General features: G+C 42.8%; 1 protein-coding gene across 1 annotated transcript in view; it reads right to left on the bottom strand.

Annotated features, from left to right (window-relative positions):
• The window catches only part of kremen1 (kringle containing transmembrane protein 1), a 225,207-nt gene that overhangs the window by 49,653 nt on the left and 151,975 nt on the right, over positions 1-23,579 (bottom strand). The window contains exons 6-8 of the mRNA XM_063034333.1: positions 21,304-21,636; positions 15,250-15,414; positions 15,083-15,167 (exon numbers count right to left, since the gene is read on the bottom strand). Of these exons, the coding sequence (XP_062890403.1) occupies positions 15,083-15,167; positions 15,250-15,414; positions 21,304-21,636 (583 nt within the window). The remainder of the gene's footprint in view (positions 1-15,082; positions 15,168-15,249; positions 15,415-21,303; positions 21,637-23,579) is intronic.

Genomic DNA, 23,579 nt, shown 5'->3' with positions numbered 1-23,579 from the left:
TTGCCAGAATTCAAAAGAATGAGAGTGGATCTTATAGAAACATATAAATTTATGAAAGAATAGATAAGATAGGAGCAGGAATATTGCTTCCTCCGGTGAAACAAGAACTAAGGGATATAGCCTCAAGATTTGAAGGAGTAGATTTAGGATGGAGATGAGGAGAGAGCTTTTCCCAGAGAAGGGTAGTTTTGTGGAGTTTTCTGCCCAGGAAAGCAGTAGACATTACCTTATAAAATATATGTAAGGCACCCTTAGATAGATTGATTGATAGCAGTGGAATGAAAGGTTATGGGGTAAAGGCAAGTAGGTGTAACTAAGTTCACAGCCAGATCAGCTAGGATCGTATTGAGTGGCAGATCAGGTGGCCAACTCCTGCTCCTACTTTCTATATTCTTATGTTACGTAATGAGACTGAAAAATCAGGGCATATCAGAGGAAGTAAAATAGGAGGACTCCAGAAAAATAAGGAGGGGAGGCATGGAATTGTTGGGATTGTTTTGTTAAGCACTAGCACGGATCTGATGGGCCAAACAGCCTCCTTGTAGTTGTGTCAAAGGATCTGCCATTGAACATTAATTGTTCCACTTACCACATGTGCTGCAGGAGTGTTTTGGGCATTTTCTGTTTTAACCCTTTCTGTGTAGTAAGCAAGTTGAAATGCTTATTGAGGCCACCAGGTTGTGATAGGGAGAGTTTAATTTGAAATGGTTGATTCAATGCTACATTACACACAGAAAGCAAAAGAGATAGAGAAAGAAGCCCCTGGTAGCGCCAGTGAAGCAGAAGGCAAATAAAACGTAAAAGAATATATCTATTTTAAATCTCCAACAAAAATTCACCTGGTTTCAGCTATCACTTGCCAGCTTGTACTTCTGCCCTTCCCCCACCTTCTTTTCCAGCACCTTCCCCTTCTTTTCCAGTCCTTACCCCAAGCCATTGACTGTTTATTCCTCTCCACAGATGCTGCCTGAATTCCCAAGTTCTTCCAGTATTTTGTGTGTGTTGCTCAATAACTTGATTTAATTAGGGAGCTTAAGGTAAAGGAACCCTCAGAAGACAGTGATCATAATATGATAGAATTCACCCTACAATTTCAGAGGGAGAAACTAATTCAGGTGTGTCCGTATGACACACTGGAGTAAGGGGAATTACACAGGCATGAGAGGGAAGGTGGCCAACATTGATTGGAAGGGGACACTAGCAGGAATGACAGCAGAGCCACAATGACTGGACATAATTTGGAAGATGCAGGACAGATACATCACAAAGAAGAAGTTGTATTCCAAAGTAAGGATGATGTAACCCTGGCTGACAAAGGAAATCAAAGTCAACATAAAAGCAAATGAGAGGGCATATAATAGAGCAAAAAATAATGGGACGTTAGAGGATTGGTAAGCTTTTAAAAACCATGGAAGGCAACTAAAACACCATATAGAGTGAAAAGATGAAATATGAAAGTAAGCTAGCCAATAATATTAAAGAGGGCACCAAAATATTTTTCAGTTATGTAAGAGGAAAAGAGAGATTGGACCGCTGGAAAATGACCCTGGACATGTAGTAATATGCGACAAGGAAATGGCAGGCGAACAAAGTATTTTGCATCAGTCTTTACTGTGAAAGACAATAGTAAGGCGCCGAATGTTTGTGAGTGTCAGGGGGCAAAAGGGAGTGCAGTTGCCATTACCAGAGAGAAGCTGCCTGGGAAGCTGAAAGTCCTGAAGGTAGATAAATCACCTGGACTAGATGGACTACACCCCAGAGTTCTGAAGGAGATAGATGAAGAGATTGTGGAGGCATTAGTAATGATTTTTCAAGAATCAGTAGATTCTGTCATGGTTCTGGAGGATGGGAAAACTGCAAATATCATTCCACTCTTCAAGAAGTAAGTGAGGGAGACAGAGGAAAGGAAATTATAGGCCAGTTAGCCTGACCTCAGTGATTGGGAAGACCTTGGAATCGATTGCTAAGGATAAGGTTCCCGAGTACTTGGAGACACATTATAAAATAGGCCAAAGTCAGCATGGTTTCCTCAAGGGAAAATCTTGCGTGACAAATCTGTTGGAGTTCTTTGAGGAAATAACAATCAGGACGGACAAAGGAGAATCAGTGGGTGTTGTGCTCTTGGATTTTCAGAAGGTCTTTGACAAGGTGCTGCATATGAGGCAGCTAAACAAGATAAGAGCTCAGAGCATTACAGGAAATATATTAGTGTGGATAGAGCAAGGGTCCCCAACCTTTTTTGCACCTCGAACCGGTTAATATTGACAATATTCTTGCGGACCAGCCGACGGGGTGTGGGGGGGATTGGTGTTCAAGTGGGGTTGCCAACTTTCTCACTCCCAAATAAGGGACAAAAGTAGCAGTCAAATACAGGACACTTGTGTTTACCCCGAGAAAGACCACCATGACTATGAAGCCTTGCGCAGGCACCTGTGTGCACATGCATGACGTGCGCATTCGTGTATGTGCTGATTTTTTTTCTACAAATCGGTTTTGGCTTAATCTTCCCAATTCTGTTAAGTGAAACTACACTGTACATACATTATTTCTACTTTATAAAGGCTGTGTATTTATCATATCATTCCTGCTTTTACTATATGTTAGTGTTATTTTAGGTTTTATGTGTTATTCGGTATGATTTGGTAGGTTATTTCAAGTTCAACAGTGCATGACAGGGAATGAGGAAAGGTGCAGCTGACTCATATCATTTCCTCGCGGCCCGGTAGCACATGCTTTGCAGCCCAGTACCAGTCCGCGGCCCGGTGGTTGGGGACCACTGCGATAGAGCATTGGCTGATTAGCAGGAGGCAAAGGGTAGGAATAAAGTGATCCTTTTCAGATTGGCTCCCGGTGGGCTGTGGTGTTCCACAGGGGTCTGTGTTGGGACCGATTATTTTTATGTCGTATATCAATGACTCAGGTGATGAAATCGGTGGCTTTGTGGCCATGTTTGCGGACAATACGAAGATAAATGGAGGGGCAGGTAGTGTTGAGGAACCAGAAAGGCTGCAGAAGGACAGATTTAGAGAATGGGCTAAGGGGTGACAGATGGAATACAGTGTTGGGAAGTGTGTTGTCACGCGCTTTGGTAGAAGGAATAAAAGCATAGACTAATTTCTAAACGGGTAGAAAATCCAAAAATCTGAGGTCGAAAGGGATTTGGGAGGCCTCGTGCAGGATTCCCTGAAGTTAATTTGCAGATTGAATCAGTGGTGAGGGAGGCAAATGCAAAGTTAGCATTCCTTTCAAGGGGACTAGAATATGAGAGCAAGGGTGTAATGCTGAGGCTATATCAAGCACTGGTGAGGCATCACTTGCAGTTTGTGAGCAGTTCTGGGCCGCTATTAAATAATAAAGGAAGTGCTGAAATTAGAGAGAGTTCACAGGAGGTTCATGAGAAGGATTCCGGGAATGAAAATGTATCATATGAAGAGCCTTTTATGGCTCTCGGCCTGTACTCACTGGAATTTATTGATCTCATTTAAACCTATTGAATGTTAGAGTGTTGTGGAGAGGATGTTTCCTATAATTGGGGAGTATATATCCAGAGGGCACAGCCTCAGAATAGAGGAACATCCATTTAGAATGGAGATGAGGAGGAATTTTTAGTGAATAATGAACCAGTAGTATTTGTTGCCACAGGCATCTGACTAGGCCAGGTTCTTGATTAGTCAGGGTGTGAAAGGTTATGGGGAGAAGGCAAGAGAATGGGCTTGAGAGGGAAATGAATGAGCCATGATGAAATGGTAGAACAGACACAATGGGCTGAATGGCCTAATTCTGCTCCTATGTTTTATGGTCTTATTGACTTGCAGCATTTGCAAAATGTCTTGTGCTTAAAATTAGAGTTGTAATAAATAAGGACATAACGGTAAACATGGATGAGTTTAACCTACACTGGTCCTGGAGGATGGGACTTTGGACTAATACTTTGAGGAACCAAATGGAAAACAAGGCCAACACGAGGAAATCTGCAGATGCTGGAATTTCAAGCAACACACATAAAAATTGCTGGTGAACGCAGCAGGCCAGGCAGCATCTATAGGAAGGGGTACAGTCGACGTTTCGGGCCGAGACCCTTCGTCATCGGTACTGAGTATTATAGAATGAGAAAGGGTTAGTTAGCAATCATGTTGTGAGATTGGATGGGGAATAGCAACCATAACTCACTTTAAGTGTGTATCAGCTGATTCTAAGACAAAGGTTTTGGTCCTAAATAAAGGGAGCTCTGGCAGTATAAGGTGAGAGTTGGCTCAGATAAATTGGTGAACATTATTTCCAGGGTTGATGGTGGATCTGTAAAGGCAAACACCGAAAAAGAACACAAATAAACTGCAACAATTGTTCACAAACAAGAGAAAATCTGCAGATGCTGGAAATGCTAAACAGCCCTTCCAGGTGAGGCGACACTTCACCTGTGAGTCTGTTGGGGTCATTCACTGTGTTCGGTGCTCCCGGTGTGGCCTCCTGTACATCGGTAAGACCCGATGTAGATTGGGAGACCGCTTCGCTGAGCATCTACACTCTTACTGCCAGAACAAGTGGGATCTCCCAGTGGACACCCATGTTAACTCCACTTCCCATTCCCATTCCGATATGTCCATCCATGGCCTCCTCCACCATTGTGATGAGGCCACACTCAGGCTGGAGGAACAACACCTTATATTCCATTTGGGTAGCCTCCGACCTGATGGCATGAACATTGACTTCTCAAACTTCTGGTCATGCTCCCCACAACTCCCCTTCACCATTTCCCATCCACTTTTCACACCCTCACCTTAGCTCCTTGCCCACCCATCACCTCCCTCTGGTTTTAATCAGGGTGATTTCTATTTGTATATGGCATTTTATATGTGCACAGATGACACCATATAGCAACATACAGTATCATTTGCACAGTAAAGTGAACCAGGAATATATTCCAAAGAATGCAATGCTTGCAAAGGTACTACACAGCCTCAATTCCAACCGTAAGCACCTATAAATATCCTCAGGAAACATTTCATGTGAGTTGCTTGATTTCATTCTGCCCTGACTGCCAATGCTTAGGCCATTCTCTATAAAGCAAAGTCCCAGAAGATACCATTACCTGGCAGTCTGTTTGCCCTCTTCTACCTAGTCTGTCCTTTCTGTTTCTACCTGAACACCATTTCTTCAATGCCTCCGGGGTCCCACTGTCCACTTTGAAAGTAAAACAGCTCCATTTTTATCTGCAGCAGGGAGTTTTAATTGGCTGGAAATTCAACACTTGCAGCCCCTCTCCCATCCAAACATAGCCTAGATGGTGAAAGTTGACACGGCCCCATCATCAGTACAGCCAGATGAACCTCTGCTGACAACCCTTCTGTGAAGGCAGTGACTGCATGTCCCCGGCCAGCTGCCTTGGCAAATTAAACTCAGCTGCTGTGCTCGGGGAATATGTGTTGTTAAATAATAAACAGACAGATGAGGCTCCGAGTTCTTCTTTTAATAGTGTAAGAGAGAAGCTTACAGACTTAACAAGACCTGACGGTATTGTCTACATCAGACCTCAGAGAGGTTCGGCAATCAAGTCCTGATCTGCATGCTAACGTTGCTTCAGGTGATCACCTTGAGCACATCTAAATAACAAGGCCTACGTTGTTGACAGTGCTGCTTTCAAGTTAAGCAAAGGTTTTCAAAACAGGAGTCAGATTTAAAAAGGATCTAGCCAGATTTGTTCCTTATTGAGACAGCGTATTGCTGTAATCAAATAGCTGTCATTAGATTGCTCTTGTACAATGTGTTCATGCAATTCACTGCAAGAGCAAAAATCACAGGACTGTGGGGGAAAGTAAGGGAGTGGGATAGAATGGATTGTTCGCTCTTTGGTTCAATGGGCCCAATGGTCTTTGTACCATGTGATTCCATTGGATGCAGTGCTGAAATGTCATGACTGAGGTACCAAATAATAATTAGTGAGTTATTGCTTTGCCCATTCCCTGGCTGAGCATTTTAATTCAGTCCATATTAATAGATTAAAAGTACTCCTGCACTGTGGGGGGAAGGAGGTGGGCATATGTCTTCACCATGACAAGACAGACAGAATCCTCAGCATCCACTTAGCTGTCAGTTCAATTCTCCATCCCATTCCCTGTCTGACCTCTCTGTCTGTCGTCTCTTCATCTGTTATAACAAGGCCCACAATAAGCTGAACAGTACTGGTCTTTCTTTTGGGCTTGTTGGAACCTTCTAGAGTCAATCATTTTAGGTAACTTGCCTTCTTTACTTGTATCTGCTGCAGATTATCATCCTGTAATAATAACTCTGTTTTATTCTCTAGCTCAACTGTGCCTGAATTGTTGGACACCTCCTACATCTCTGCATTTCACAAGTTTTACATGTTCCTCTTTTTATATACTCTCTCTCTCTTTAATTTTCCTTGGTACCTCTATCAATCAGACTCAGGCTTAATTTTACTGATGAGTGTGGTGAAATTTGTTGTTTTGCATCAGCAGTACAGTGTAACACACAAAAACTCTAAATTACATAAGAAATGTTATGTAAAAAATTAAATAATTAGTGTAGTGTAGTGCAATAGTGAGGTAGTGTTCATGGGTTGGTTCATTGTCCATTTGAAAATCTGATAATGGAGGGGAAGAAGCTGTTCCTGAATCAGTGCTTCCATAAACCTCTTATCACCATGGCAACCTTGTCTTCAACCTATCAGAGATATTCCCTTTTTTCTATCTATTCACCTTCCTCCCTTTCTGCAACATAAATCCCACATTTTCTCTTTTTTCCAGTTCTGACAAGGTTTCATTGACTGAAATATCAAATCTGTTTCTCTTTCCACAGATGCTGCCTAACCTGCTGAGTGTTTCCAGTTTTTATACGAGAACTCGAGCAAATAGGTTCAGAATCAACTGATGCTCAATTTATTGTGTAGGCCTGGAATATCTAAAAGAATTTTGTTTTAAGATGTTCTGCAGTAAAACAGAAATCTACCTACAAATTGGGAATGTCCACAGGGAAGATAATTATTCTGCTTCCTAAATTACCCAGATATACAATTAATTAAAAATGAACGTATGTGATTCTGAAAGTCCCTTCTCAGAAAGAAAATATTAATTGAGAAGAAAAGCATTTGGAGTTGTACTCTATCACATCTGGTTACCAGAACACACAATATGATGTTATAATCAGTGCGTAAGTGCTGCAGACACTAGTGTTACGTAGGCAACAGCATTTTCACCAACCTGTGCTCATTAAACCACACTGACAGCAAATGGATCACTTGAAATCGTCTTGGAGTGGTTGACGAAGGAATATCTGTCAGAATGCTCAGAGATTTCTGAGTATTGTACTATGAGAGTGTTAAATCCCCCTAAGTTGGCATATGGGGGTAGAGGGTCCAGATCTGAAGCACATCCTTTCCTGTTTTATGAATGTTAGGCAGCAACCTAAGGTTCTGTATGACAAGCCGTTCCAGAATTGCTTCACCACTAAGAACTACGAGTACAAAATGAATTTGCCTTTTGACGTATTGTTGTATCTGCCACTGCCATTGCTCAGGAACTGTTTACCTCTAATGACCAAAAGCTCTGTCCATGATGCTTGCCTTAAAGATCAAATAAGAGATGTGGATGGCCAATGTGCTATTTTAGTTATGGCCTCCAAGACTCCCGTCTGAAAGCCAGCACACGGAGTGAGGGGATTGGGGAGGAAAAGAGAGCCTGTTTCATTTTCTTGAATTGTGCCTGTAGTGCTTGAGGTGGAGAATGACCTTGGCAGGCCAAGGGTATCGTAACTGGCAGCCATTGGTAGTTCTTAAGTGGCCTCCCTACTCTTTTGTAGAAGCTGATGTGCCCCTCTACCTTCATTCAATCCAGTCAGCTGCCAGCTTTGCTGGGGTTGCAACCCCTCTTGCAACCAAATCAATTGATCAATCTAGCATTTGGCAAGCAGTAGCTTTCTCTGCTCACTGCAACTCAACAGTAATAAACAGAAGAGGCCAGTAGACCAGTTTGCCATGGTCCTGACTGCAGGCTTATTAGGTTGCAGTCCATTTTCTCGCTGTATAATGGCTCTTTTGAGAGCATCATTGTTCACTTATACTATGAGCTGCAGTCTACCTACGAAACTCCATTCCTTCGATTTCATTCTCACCTTCCCGACTGAAGGTAGAAAGTGCTATCAACTGGGCTGAGGTGAAACTTAAAAGCTAACACTGTTACGATCAGAATTAGCAGTTTTTGGTTGAGTTTTTCTTTCATACATTTACTTTAATTTGGCAGCTAAAGCAGCAGTAAGTTGCCAGTTCAGTATTAAGTTCAATTCCCACCAAGCAGATGAGCGATTTATAAAGAAGAGATTCTGCGGGTGCTGGAAACTTTGAACAACACAGACACAAAATGCTGGTGGAGCTCAGCAGGACAGGCAGCACCAACCACAGAGAATAAACAGTTGACTTTTTAGGCTGAGACCCTTCATCGGGACTGGAGAGGAAGGGGTGAAGAATCCAAAACAGGAAGGTGAGGGAAGGGGAAGGAGTACAGCCTGGCATATGAAGGGGGAGATGGTTGGGTGGTGGAGAGGGGACTGAAATAAGAAGCTGGGAAGTCTTAAGTGGAAGAGGTAAAGAGCTGAAGAAGACAGAATCTAATATGACAGGACAGTGGACCATGGAAAAAAGGGAAGGAGGAGGGGATCCAGAGGGAGATGAAGAGAAGGTGTGGGAAAAGAGAGAGCGAGATGGAGGGAGGGGAGAAAAATGACCAGAATTTATGGAAATCGATGTTCGTACCATCGGGTTGCAGGGATTTAAATAAATCTAGAATGGTAATTTAATGATGGTACCATGAAGTTACCTGTTTATTGGTTGTAACCCCACTTGATTCATTCATGCTCCAGCGGAAGTAAAATCTGCCACCCTTCTTTGGCCTAGCCTGTATGTGAACCCAAATCCCATTTGATCATCCCTGAAATGTCTGTGTAATTAGAGATGGACAATAAAGCTCTTGTCCCTGATTTCTGCACTCCGTGAAAATTCATCCAAACTACAGTACTTATGTACCAGTCAGTACTTCAAACTGCCTTGAAGTGTGTCTGCTGGACCACAAGACAATAGGATCAGAAAGAGGTCATCTGCTCTCTCAAGCTTGCTCCACCATTCAATATTATGGCTAATTCACTCCAGGTCTTAGCTCTTTTTTGCTAGAAGGACAGAACTCTCAGTTTCCTAATCTATCAACAATTTTCCTACCTTCTACTATAGCTATATACTTCCTGAGATCTTGCTCTTCAAGCCTCTGAGTAGAGAATTCTGGAAATTCCAGGAGAAGAAATTTCTATATATCTTGTTTAAAATAGCCTGCACCTTATCTTGTAACTGTGTTCCCTTATTTGAGACTAACCCACTAGTGGAAACATTTCAAAATCTACCCTGTCAAGCCTTCTTAGGATCTTAGATGTTTCAATGAGATTACGCATCGTTCTTCAAAATTCCAAAGATTTCAGCTTCTGGCATGCGTGTAATGACGCCCTCTTATTCTAGGAATAAACCCAGTGAATCTCTTCTGGACTGCTTCCAGTTATACTATATCCAACAAGGAGAGTGATCAGAACAAAATAAAATTGACACAATGCCAAAGAGGGAGAATTTCAAAGCAGCTCAGAAGAGAAAGATAAAGGTCTAAGATGGATGTCCAGTGCTTGGGGGCAAGGCAGCTGGAGACACTGCCCTATTGATGATGAGAGAAGTGAGGACCAGGGGAATGAAAAGTTCCTTCAGGATTATAGAGTCCAAAGAGTTTACAGAGACCAAGAGGAATGAAGGATTTGATCACAAAGATGAGAATCATAAATTCCATGCGACGACAAAATGGCAAACAAAAATATAATTTTGCTAAAGCTATTAGTGCAAAAAATAAATGAAGGGGACATTGAGACTTGGCATGATAATGAGATGAGTTCATCTCTATTTGAACCTATTTTACCCATGTTACTTATAAGCAATTATGCCAAAATCATGCCATGAACCATTACGAGCACCAGGTCATGATTTAGCAATAATATTAAATAATCTTGTTCAATATTATTAATAAAGATTTGACACTATACAGTATATGTTATTATTATAGTACGTTTTTCAAACCCAGCAGTTCAAGCTATTTCTAAGTAGTTTCTCAAAGCTTGTTCCCTGATGTCCTCACCATCACTTGCTCTTTGAAGGCGTTTTACAGAAGTCTTTTATATAATTACAGCTAATGTTTCATATTAGTTGGTCTGAAGCTTATTAATGTCTGGATCACTTTTATAGTTGATATGTGGCTTGGAGTTTATGTCTGGCACTTCTGAAATGCAGCCTGGAGAAGAAAAGTGTCTTTCAAATGTAATCTCTTATTTTATTGGGACTCTGTTCAAAGCCAAGGACTATGATGCCACCCAGATCCAGAGATCAGACAAGAAAACAATTTACTGTATATGTTACTAGAAAGTAAGTGGGACAAAGCTATACTTTAGCTGTGTGAAGTCTTGGTAAGACCCATCTGGAGCCCAGGATTCAGTTGTAGGCACTGCACCTTATGACTGACAGCAGTATGACAGGCTTTGAAGAACAGATTGGATAAATTTGGCTTGTCTTCTCTATAGAAAACTGAAGGGTGATCTGCAGAAGATACTTAAATGCGAAGTGGATTTGGTATGGTTGAACGGGAGAAAGTATTTCCCCAGATGAGGAAGATCAAGAACTAAGACCCCCTTCCTCAAAATTACAGTTAGGTCATGTGGGAATGAAGTCTGAAGCACCTTCTCAAAGCCAGTAGAAACTAGGAGTATTTTTACCCCCAGGGAAGGTAATACTAAAACAAGCTTTTAACTTTGAGGTAGGTACATTCCAGCTTAGTTACAAGGTAAAGACAGATAAGTATTGTGCACAATCTAATTGATTTGGGTGGATTTGAGATCTGTTTCCGTTTCAATGCTTTTTAAGTTGATTTCCATCCCAGATCCACTAGCCGATGCCAGGTCCAAAGCAGACCCTGTCTCACTGCAGACTGGTGTCAATCTGGGCTGAATCGTCACCCTTTCACTTTTTTGCTCCAACATTGTACCTCATTGGCAATAAGCTCTATGCTGGAGTGGAGCTAGTGCATGGGACAAATAGGGAATTGTTCAACCCACTTCACCCCCACTCCTGAAGCAATATCCCACCAGCCACTTTTGTCATCCATCTGTAATATTGGCTCAGTTTTCTCTCATCGCCAGTATGCCGTGCCCTGCTTCACATTTTTGAGCAGCTAATACAAGAGGACATAACTTCAAGGTAAATGGAAGAAAGTACGGGGGTGGGGTGGAATGTCAGAGATAGTTTTCTTACACAGAGAGTGGTGGGTGAGTGAAACACACTGCTGGGTTGGTGGTAGAGGCAGATACATTGGAACATTCAGAAGATTCTTGGACAGGTACACGGATGAAAGAAAAATGGAGAGCTATATGGGATTGAAGTGTTAGATTGATTTTGGAGTAGATTAAAAAGTCAGCACCACATTGTGGGCTGAATGGCCTGTACTGTACTGCACTATTCTATATTCTATTATCCCTATACCTGACATGAGGTTCCTGAAAGAGACACTCTGCTACAAGCACTGGTGAACCAATAAGACAATTTTCCAAAACTTCCCCGAGACAGCACAAACATCCAGCTAACTTCTGGGAATCGGTTTGTGGTCTGTTTGTGTTTTCTCAGGGAAGGGGGAAGCTGAGAAGAATTGCTGGAGGAGGAGAGTTTGGGAGGGCACTCAAAAACTTCATGGGCACATGTTGGGAGCTTCCGGAAGTCCAGCATAAGTGGACGAGAGAGGGCACCACAGGGCAAACTAACGCCCCCCCCACCTCACCCCCACACTGCAGGATGTACCAGCCCTGCTTTGTTCAGACCCACAGTCGACTCATGCACCTGACACCAAGAGACTTCCAGTCCCACAGTGACTTCACCATCCACCCCAGAACCCAGTGAGGAACTGTCTGTGGAACAGCTAGGCCAGTTTTGCATGTTCTCCCTGGTCTGCTGAGTCACTTCCAGCTCCACCAGCTCTATTGTTTCACCTAATAATGCACCCACAACCAGCACTGATAGCTGCCCATTGTAAACACTCAAGGGTGTGATGGAGACCACAATGACAACACCACATTCTAAATCTAAGCAGAAACACGTTTCTTTCTGTCCCACTTCTCCCCAAGAATATAAAGAATAACACCTGATCTGTTAAATTAACCAAAAAAAAAATGACCTGCATGGAGCTTGCTACAGATCAAATCATTTGAATACTGATTTTCTTTTTGGAGATAAAACTCTTGCTAGATCTTTCATACTTTCTTTTCCATTTTAAAATAAGCTTCAGGCCATAACAGTGGCCCACCACAACTGTGTCTTGCTCGGTCTTTGTCTAAGCAACTTTCTAACACTGGAACTGACCTCATTCTTGGTTCCTTGATCCCTTGTTCTGCCATAACTGAATGGTTTGAAGGGTTGTTTTACACTCACTTGATTGTCACAGTTGACTGGCATTCACCAGTATTCTCTCCAGTTACCTCTTTCCAAAGATGGGTGCTTATGTCCCACCTTAAGCGACTGATGAACTAGCCTTCATCATGGAACCCAAATATTGTATTTAGACAACCTGAGGTACTTTGAATCGCACAACTAAATAACACATTGTTCAGTAAAATTCTATTCTTGTTAATGGTTCATACTTAAAAGAATATGATCCAATCTTCAGCTCCTTTTGGATTAATAGTGTTGTAGATAAGCATGTGAAGTTGGACACCCATTTGCTTAACATCTATATTTATAATGGTTGCTACAGTATTTGCTACAAAAGCCAGCATTTATTGTCCATTCCTACAGCCAGACCTGAGTTGTGCTAGTGCAGAAACTGTACTCTGTACCATGAGGTCTCTGATAAAATGGAGCAGATAGTCCAACATGCTTCCATTTCCAGTCTCTGGCCTGCACCTTGACAAACCCCAGGTTTTCTCTTCTCCCCCCTCCTGGGGTTTGCCGTTTGCCCACCCAATCACTCACACCACAGGGGTTGTCATGTTTCTCCAGCAGACCCCCAATCCAAACCAAACACAGCCCTGGAATGTGACAATATTCTGCAGTGAATCAAAGTAAAGGCATTCAAAAGGAAGAACTGTAGCTAAGGCAAAACACTCAGCAGACATGATGTCACGGCATGGTTTAAATGCCTATGAAACTTAATTTGTCTTTTTACTCAGAAATTTGCCTGCTGAGCTTTGCCAGGTACTGCAAATTGTAACAGCCGATGTTAACTTTCTGCCATCTATTCTGTGTGTTCCACAACTCGCCCAAAATGCTTGATGTTCATTCTGTTATTTAGCTGGACTCTTACCCTTCCCTAAATGCCCCTGATCTGAATGAGCTATCCAGAGTGCAGTTAAAAAGCACATTGCCATGGTCCTGCAATTATTAGTGGGCCAGATAGCAAAGGACAGATTAACTTCAATGCAGGGTATTAGATTTTGAAATGAATGTCAGAGGTGTGAACTTGGATGAGATTGGGCACCAGAGATATGAGTTTGGATGGAGTAGGGTACTAGAGATAAAAGCGTGAATAGGCATGAGGCTGACTGACATTGAATACCATAAGTATTAGCTTGAACAACAGGAAATCTGCAGATGCTGGAAATTCAAGCAACACACATCAAAGTTGCTGGTGAATGCAGCAGGCCAGGCAGCATCTCTAGGAAGAGGTGCAGTCGACGTGTCAGGACGAAGGGTCTCGGCCTGAAACGTCGACAGTATTAGCTTGTGTGGGATTGAGTACCAGAGGTAAAACGTGGCATGAGGTTATAAACTGGAGACATTAGCTTGTAATGGATTGGGTACCGGAGGTGTGAGCTTTGATAGGATTGGATGCCCACCGTAAAACCTTGCATGGGATTGGATATCAGAACATTGGATGTGGATGAGATAGGTGCCGGGTCACAAATCTAGACAGGAGAAATTGCATATACACTTGGATGGGAGTTTCAGGAGCCAAAGGCATTGTCCCTATATTGTATCAAAAATTCCTTGTTGCAATCTTATTGTTTCTCCAGCTGTTAGCCATTCACTGCATACATCTCCTGATGGTAATTGTTCCAAGATATCACAAAAAAAAATGAGGAGTGCTGCCAAGAACATTTTAAATATAACTTTATTACCAATGACAGCATGGTGTAATTAAACAGGATATATGTGTGAACACTGATGAACTGCGCACAGCGTGGCTCCTCTTTTCACCATTTATGGGAGTAACTTGGATTCAGGAGAATGTCAGACTCTCTGGTGACATTAAAAAAGGTCTGCAGATGCACGGAAACAGCTGAGAACTCCAGGTCATTAATACAAGTGATAAGTGAGATAGCAGAGACAGGTTAAACTGACTGATACAAAATGATATACTTTATACAAGCCAAAATGACGTCTTTTAGACACCTGGAACAAAACTAGTAGAAGCATCTCAGAATAGTTTCTGGGAATGATATTGAACTGTCATTGTCAATATGAAGATTGCAGGAATTAATTGATGGTACTTCACTGATTTGCAGCCTATCCCACAGGGTCAGGCTGTGAAACTCTGAAACTGGCTCAGCATAGACTGGGTACTGCACCAGTAATGTTCCTGCAGTAGCGGCATCCGTTAGTCTTGCGAGACCATGGATCTGCGCCTGGAAAGTCTTCACTCTCCAGGGCGCGGGCCCCGGCAAGGTTGTACGGAAGACAGGCAGTTGCCCATGCTGCAAGTCTCCCCTCTCCACGACACCGATGTTGTCCAAGGGAAGGGCATTAGGACCCATACAGCTTGACACCAGTGTCATAGCAGAGCACTGTGTGGTTAAGTGCCTTGCTCAAGGACACAACATGTTGCCGCGTCTGGGGCTCGAACTCAGGTCGCTGGTCCAATGCTTTAACCACTTGGCCATGTGCCCACAGTAGAACTCCATACCAATGCCACATCACGCACCTCACTTCCACCAACATTGCACTGAGCACCCACATTCAATTTGTGTTCATTGAAAGTCATAAGCTTTGAGGAGAAACATTGAGGCTTACTTTATTGTTAGATGGAGAAGAATCTTTGAGACCATTGCTATCACCGTCAGTGTCAGCAGGGCCGCCAAGGCATAGATGGTCCACACTGTAAGGAAGCACAGTGATGATTAATGGATAGCAAAGATGTTAAGCAGGACAGGAGTGCTCAGCGACAGAGTGGTACCCACCTGGCATGTTCTGGTTCGGCTGGTTGGGACTTGCTGTAATGAAGTAGAGAATCTTTGATGACCGCGCTGCGTTGGTCCCAGGACTGACTTTCTCCATCAACATGTCAGATGTATTTAGATCATTCTTGCTTACCGGAGGCTGGGACTGAGGTTCGTCTTTAATGGCTGTGGAAATGGCAAGTCAGCAGAGGGAAAACTGCATGGCATTTAAGAACAATAAACATCCTTCAAAAATATCTCATGTGGTAAACCACTTCAAAGTCATCTCTTCTACAATCTTGAGGTCTAATTTGTCTTAGGTTTGAATTTAAAACAAATCCACTTCCCTAACAACCCTTTCAATTACCTCAGACGAAGAACCACACTGGCCTTCAGTCATTTTTCAATTATTCCAGAGCTTTATTTAAAATGGGCTGAAAGCATTATTATGAAACTCTGGTGCCAAAGCTTCAAGACCTTACTGAGAAATAATCTAAAACCAAAAAGGGAAATCCTAACCACTACAAAGGGAGATATTTGAACCATCACTGTTGCCATCTGTTGTGCAGTCATTTGGCAACAGAAACAGGCCCTTCAGACCGCAACTTCCAAGCCAAATATTTCGCCCATCTACACTAATCCTATTTGCCCACACTGGAACTGTATTGTTCCATTCCTTGATTATATTCAAGAGACTGACTAAATAGCTTTTAAATGTACTAATTGTAATAGATTTCACCACTTCCTCTGGCAGAGTGTTCCAGATCAAACACTGTGTAAAAAAAACTCAAATACTCTTTAAATCTCCTACCTCTCACCTTGAATCCACGCTTTCTTGTTGCTGTGTACACTTTACGTTATGTGCTTTGCTATGCCTGCTTGGGGTGGCACAGTAGTGCTTCGTATTATAGCACCAGTGATTACCAAGAGGAGTTCAATTCCTGCCACTGCCTGTAAGGAGTTTATTCATTCTCCCCGGGAGTGTGTGGGTTTCCTCAGTGTGCTCTGGTTTCTTCCACATTCCAAAGACATATGGGTTAGGGTTAAGGAGTTACGTGCATTCTATGTTGGCCTCAGGAATGTGGTGTTACTTGTGGGCTGCCCGGCACAATCCTCTCTGATTTGATTTGATGCACAGAAACAATTCTCTGCATGTTTCAAGGAAGTTAATCTTTAAATCTTTGTTTTTGATACCCTTTGGAAAAAGTTTCTGACTATCTACCTTATCTGTACTTCTAATAATCTTATATATTTCTAATTGGTCATCCCTCAGCCTTCTTCACTCCAGTGTCAATTTGGAAATAGACAATAGGTGGAGGAGTAGGCCCTTTGAGCCAGCACTGCCATTCACTGTGATCATGGCTGATCATCCACAATCAGTATCCAGTTCCTGCCTTATACCCATAACCTTTGATTCTGCTATCTTTAAGAGCTCTATCCATCTCTTTCTTGAAAGCATCCAGAGACTTGGCCTCCACAGCCTTCTGGGGCAGAGCATTCTACATATCCACCACACTCTGGGTGAAAAAGTTTTTCCTCAACTCCGTTCTAAATGGCCAACCCCTTTTTCTTAAACTGTGGCCTCTGGTTCTGGACTCACCCATCAGTGGGAACATGCTTCCTGCCTCCAGTGTGTCCAATCCCTTAATAATCTTATGTTTCAATCAGATCCCCTCTCATCCTTCTAAATTCCAGTGTATGCAAGCCCAGCCGCTCCAATCTTTCAACATACGACAGTCCAGCCATCCCGGGAATTAACCTTGTGAACCTATGCTGCACTCCCTCAATAGCAAGAATGTCCTTCCTCAAATTTGGAGACCAAAACTGCACACAATACTCCAGGTGTGGTCTCACCAGGGCCCTGTACAGCTGCAGAAGGACCTCTTTGCTCTTATACTCAATTCCTCTTGTTATGAAGGCCAGCATGCCATTAGCTTTCTTCACTGCCTGCTGTACCTGCATGCTTACTTTCAGTGACTGATGTACAAGAACACCTAGATCTCATTGTACTTCCCCTTTTCCTGACTTGACTCCATTTAGATAATAATCTGCCTTCCTATTCTTACCACCAAAGTGGATAACCTCACATTTATCCACATTAAACTGCATCTGCCATGTATCCACCCACTCACCCAGCCTGTCCAAGTCACCCTGCATTCTCATAACATCCTCCTCACATTTTACACTGCCACCCAGTTTTGTGTCATCTGCAAATTTGCTAATATTACTTTTAATCCCTTCATCTAAATCATTAATGTATATTGTAAACAGCTGCAGTCCCGGCACTGAATCCTGCAGTACCTCACTGGTCACTGCCTGCCATTCTGAAAGGGACCCGTTAATCGCTATTCTTTGTTTTCTGTCAGCCAGCCAATTTTCAATCTATGTCAGTACTCTGTCCCCAATACCATGTGCCCTAATTTTGCCCACTAATCTCCTATGTGGGAGTTTATCAAAGGCTTTCTGAAAGTCCAGGTACACTACATCCACTGGCTCTCCCTCGTCAATTTTCATAGTTACATCCTCAAAAAATTCCAGAAAATTAGTCAAGCACGATTTCCCCTTCATAAATCCATGCTGACTCAGACCAGTCCTGTTACTGCTATCCAAATGTGTCGTAATTTCATCTTTTATAATTGACTCCAGCATCTTTCCCACCACTGACGTCAGGCTAAACAGTCTATAATTCCCTATTTTCTCTCTCCCTCCTTTCTTGAAAAGTGGGACAACATTAGCCACCCTCCAATCCACAGGAACTGATCCTAAATCTATAGAACATTGGAAAATGATTACCAATGCGTCCACGATTTCTAAAGCCACCTCCTTAAGTACCCTGGGATGCAGACCATCAGGTACTGGGGACTTATCAGTCTTCAGACCCAACAATCTATAGATTTAGGATCAGTTCCTGTGGATTGGAGGGTGGCTAATATTGTCCCACTTTTCAAGAAAGGAGGGAGAGAGAAAACAGGGAATTATAGACTGTTTAGCCTGACGTCAGTGGTGGGAAAGATTCTGGAGTCAATTATAAAAGATGAAATTACGACACATTTGGATAGCAGTAACAGGATAGGTCCGAGTCAGCATGGATTTATGAAGGGGAAATCGTGCTTGACTAATTTTCTGGAATCTATCCAACACCATTTCCTGCCTAATATAAATTCCTTCAGTTCATCCATTACCCTAGGTCCTTTGGCCACTATTATATCTGGGAGATTGTTTGTGTCTTCCCTAGTGAAGACAGATCCAAAGTACCTGTTCAACTCATCTGCCATTATCCCCATAATAAATTCACCCGTTTCTGTCTTCAAGGGCCCAACTTTGGTCTTTACTATTTTTTTTCCTTTTCACATACCTAAAGATACTTTTATTATCTTCCTTTAAATTCTTGGCTAGCTTACCTTCGTACCTCATTTTTTCTCCGCGTATGGCTTTTTAGTTATCTTCTGTTGCTCTTTAAAAGTTTCAGAATCCTCCTGCTTCCCACTCGTCACTGCTATGTTATACTTCTCTTTTATTTTTATACTGTCCATTACCTCCCTTGTTAGCCATGGCCTTCCCTTACTCCCTTTAGGATCTTTCTTCCTCTTTGGAATGTACTGATCCTGCATCTTCTGCATTATTCCCAGAAATACCTGCCATTGGCCATGGTTGTTCCATTGTCATCCCTGCTAGGGTATTTTTCCATTGAACTTTGGCCAGCTCCTCCCTCATAGCTCCATAGTTCCCTTTGTTTAGCTGTAATACTGACACTTCCGATTTTCCCTTCTCCCTCTCAATTTGTAGATTAAAACTTATCATATTATGGTCTCTACCTCCTAATGACTCCTTTACCTCGAGGTCCCTGATCAAATCCGGTTCATTGCACAACACTAAATCTAGAATTGCCTTCTCTCTGGTAGGCTCCAGTACAAGCTATTCTAAGAATCCATCTCGGAGGGACTCCACAAACTCCCTTTCTTAGGATCCAGCACCAACCTGATTCTTCTAGTCTACCTGCATGTTGAAATCCCCCATAACAACTGTAGCATTATCTTTGCGACATGCCAATTTTAACTGTCCAGGTCAGGTCCCAGTGAGGTATGAAACGACATGTGTATTACACTTTAATGTCTAGACTGGGTTCTCCATGTATGTGTACATACAACATGGATGTAGGCCTTCACACTACATTTATTCAGTGCCGTGTGTGATCAGGACATGTCTCCACATCCAACCTGCTGTCATACCTCAGTAACAGGCAATTACAGTCATGGCTTCAGTGTTTTGGTTAAAGCAGATATTCAGTGTGAAACACCCCCGGTGATGTCACAAAGAGACAAAACAGAAAGCAGCAGAAGAATGGGGCAGCGCAGTGGCGTAATAGTCAGCTTAATGCTGCCACTACACCCAGGATCCAGGTTCAATTCCCACCACTGCCTGTGAAGAGTTTGAACATTCTCCCCATGACTGAATGAGTTTCCTTCAGCTTCCTCCCACATTCCAAAGACGTGCGGGTTAGTGGGTTAATTGGTCACATGGGTGTAATTGGGCAGTACAGGTTTATTGGGCTGAAGGGCCTGTACCATGCTGTATCTCCAAATTAAACCCAGTATATTCATACTGTACAATCACTAAGGTTACAGCAGCACAGTGGAAGCAGAGAGCACATTCCCGTTACATTCACAAATAAAGGCAGCTGGCTTGGTTAAGCTCGAGGGCGAGGGGATGGTGGAGCTTGGAGGGCTGTGCTCAAGCATGAGGTAGGGATCAATGAAAGCTCAGCAGAGGTGAGGGAACAAATGCCCCCAATAACTGCCCCTGCTTGTGCTCATGCAGTTAGAAGAGCTGTGCCTTTGGTCCGGCTCCACATGCAGGGAGCCCCCAGAACCATTGTGAGGGTTCAACCATCCACAATGCAATTCTAGCTTCTAACACAGTCCATTGTATACTGCACAGGGAGCTACTGGTACAGCGAGAAGGAAGATAGCAGGGAAATATCCTGTTAGGTGTTTAATGATAATTCCCTTACAAGTTTCCCCTCTCCATGTTAGAAGATTTTAATCCAGTTATAATGACTTCGGATGCAATTGGACCTCAGATGGGGAGAATTGCCTTTCGCAAAGACAATACAACTGGCAAACCCTGGCAGAGATCGTCCATGCAGGTAAATCATTTAAAGGCACTTCGTCATAGCAAGTCACGAATTATTTCTTTATAGTAAAACAAAATAAAAGCAAAGAACTTGCTAAGTATACAGAAGCTAGAAACTCACTCTGCTTGTCAGAAACTCATTGCGTCAGTAATTTGATGTCGTTGAAAAAGCGTCAGTTTCAATGGAAGTACCTTACCTGGCTGAATTGACAACAATTCAATGGGAGGACAAAGAAAATAAGCTACACCTCATTTTATTTTTAACCAAAGCAGGCCCACAAGATTGAGATAAAGTTGTGAATAAAGCTGTCTGCTTCTGCGTGGATGTTGTGTGTGAACGTGTGGATCATGTCCAGAGTGGGACATGTAAGTGTGGCACAAGGGATTGACTGCAAGAGTGACTCAGCAGGTGTGTGCGTGTCGGTGTACGTGTGTGCATGCGTGTTTGTGTGTGTGTGTGTGTGTGTGTGCGCACGCACGCGCACGTGCACGCATGTATTCATGTGTGTTGCTAAAAAGCAAGACCTTTCAAATCTCTTACTAGCTCTTCTTTCAGTTAGTCCTGACGAAGGGTCTCGGCCCAAAATGTCGACTGTACCTCTTCCTAGATATGCTGCCTGGCCTGCTGCGTTCACCAGCAACTTTTATGTGTGTTACCTAAGTTTTCCAGTTACTATTGTTCCAAAAGCTTTATCCCCGACAGGGAAAAGAAAGAAAACACATAATTACCTTGGGAATCCCACAGAACGTTCTACCTATTTTCGGAGATAGCATCGGTATGTGAAAACCACAGTCTTACTGATGTAGTAACAAATACTGTGTCTCTGAAAGGGATGTTTTTAAATCATCGATTTCTTGCCCACATTAGTGCAGAGTGACGCTTGGTTTCAAAGGTATCAGTAAACCATGAAGGCAGTAAACCTAACCAGGCACCTTGCCTACCTTTGTACAAGACAGCAAATCCTTCAGCTTGGTTCACCCGGTCGGAGTAAAAGTACAAGATCACAAAGCTGGCCGACACATTCAGGCTGTCGTTTGGCCGGTTCCTCCCATCGAACCTGGCAAGAACATGGTGGCTGTGGCCGTCCAGAAACTCCACCATGTCACTCGAGTCCCTGATGTCAAACAAGGCAAAGTCAAATCGGATGAGGGAAGCACCCGGCACTTGAATGGTCCAGTAACACACTCTGCTACTGGCATAGTTGTCAGGGAAATCAGGGGAGTAAATGATGCCAGCATCCATGGAGTAATTCCCGCCACAGGCCCCAATCATTGCTGCAAAATAGAGGGAACAGTTGGTCAATAAAAATTGTGAATGAAAGGACAAATTCAACTCTTACTGATTTATGTCAAGAGAAGTTTTTAAATAGCAAGCTTAAAAAATATAAAAATTGGGGGGGATTCATTCAAATGAAACAGGGAATAAAATACAAACTTAGGATATCTCCATCAAACATTGCAATTTCATTTTGCCGTATTTTTTGAAGGCAGTAGAAGAATTTGGTTTGAATTAAGCCATTGGCTTCTGAGGAAACTATAGGAAAGTGTCTAGCATGCTTAAGACATTGATGGGGCTCGACTTCGGGTCAATGGTTAACCGTCATTAGGAGAGCTCGGAGGAAGCTCCATTTTGTAACTGCTCAATACCTGGTCTTGGAAAGACTGATCTCATAACTATGTGCTTGCAATGGGAGCAGTTTATGTGCAGTGTGTATGAGCATTAAGTAAAAACATTGCATCCTGCTCTCAGATTGACAAGACATGACTGAGTAAGGGTGCAGCAAAGTGTCCTCAACAACACTGGACCCCCACTTACAGAAACATTATCGTGCATCAGTGCTGATGGCTCACATTAAGATGCGTAACTTGTGCAACTTGCAATAGAAAACAGACTCAAAGCTGAGTCATAAAATCTCCAGCTTATGCTATAAAAAAGCATATAGCGTGGCGTGACTTGCAGGTAACAATTTTTGGTGTGGTGTATGACATCATCTATAAATTGTTACTGGAATAATGGCTCATAATTGTTCCCAGGTATTCTTGCCACATTTAACTTGGCAATGGATCTCCTTCGTACTTAATTCTTGAAATGCTCAGCTCCGTGTTTTGGTGTGGCAAGGGCAGATAATTGAAAGCAGCAAGGGCTGGATCTTCTCTTCATTTTTTGGTGCGGAGAGGTGACAGCCTTCGTGAGCCAAGGATAGACTGAGAAAAGCTTTGAAGGATGGCCCGGATACGCCCAGACAGTGCACAGAAGGCTAGACTACATCTGAAACTGGAAAGCAGCATGTTCCGCCAGGTGAGATTTCTATTACCATTCAGTCATTCGCAATTTTAAAGGCTTGTAAGCATTCCACCTCTTGCTCTATTTTTCAGATGTTAACATGCATGATTTTCTTTTTTTATTCCATTGTGCTTTGGTGCCAAAACCGGCCAGTGCGCCCAATGCTAGCTTCACCAGCACCAAAGATAGATAGATAGATATACTTTATTGATCCCAAGGGAAATTGGGTTTCGTTACAGCTGCACCAACCAAGAATAGAGCATAAATATAGCAATACAAAAACCACAAACAATCACAACAACAAAATGCAAACTATACCAGATGGAAATAAGTCCAGGACCAGCCTATTGGCTCAGGGTGTCTGACCCTCCACGGGAGGAGCTGCAAGTTCAATGGCCACAGGCAGGAACAATCTCCCGTACCGCCCAGTGTTGTATCTCGGTGGAATACGGCCAAATACGGTTCAATATCCGGTCTACAAACACGTTCCTCGATCGTAATATGACCCGGATTGCACCATCCGTTGTTAACCAGAACAGTAAGCACCCAACTCCTTTACGCTTAACGCTCTCAGTGCACTTCTGGTCAGCCCAAACGGTCTGGAAGCCGTCCATGGAAAAGATTTGATCGGGTATGTCCTCGTGCAGCCCCGTTCCAGTAAAACACATAACACTGCACTCCCAAATGTATGTTTTAGTTTTTCCCGTGTAGTTCATACATTAAATAGAAGCTTCTCAATGCTTGACAGTGAAGTAATGCTTTAAAAAATGACGAAGCCAGTGTTAACCAGTGATATCATCTGGCACACAGGAGATTCTGCAGATGCTGGAAATCCTTCATCAGGACTCAAGGATCTCAGCCCAAATCATCGACTCCTGAATTGAATTGAACTGAAATGACTTTATTTCTTACATCCTTCACATACATGAGGAAT

The sequence above is a fragment of the Mobula hypostoma genome, chromosome 27, assembly GCF_963921235.1.
Source record: "Mobula hypostoma chromosome 27, sMobHyp1.1, whole genome shotgun sequence".
NCBI classification, from domain to species: domain Eukaryota; kingdom Metazoa; phylum Chordata; class Chondrichthyes; order Myliobatiformes; family Myliobatidae; genus Mobula; species Mobula hypostoma.
The sequence above is the reverse complement of the archived record's forward strand: the minus strand, read 5'-3'. Positions and strand labels throughout refer to the sequence as shown.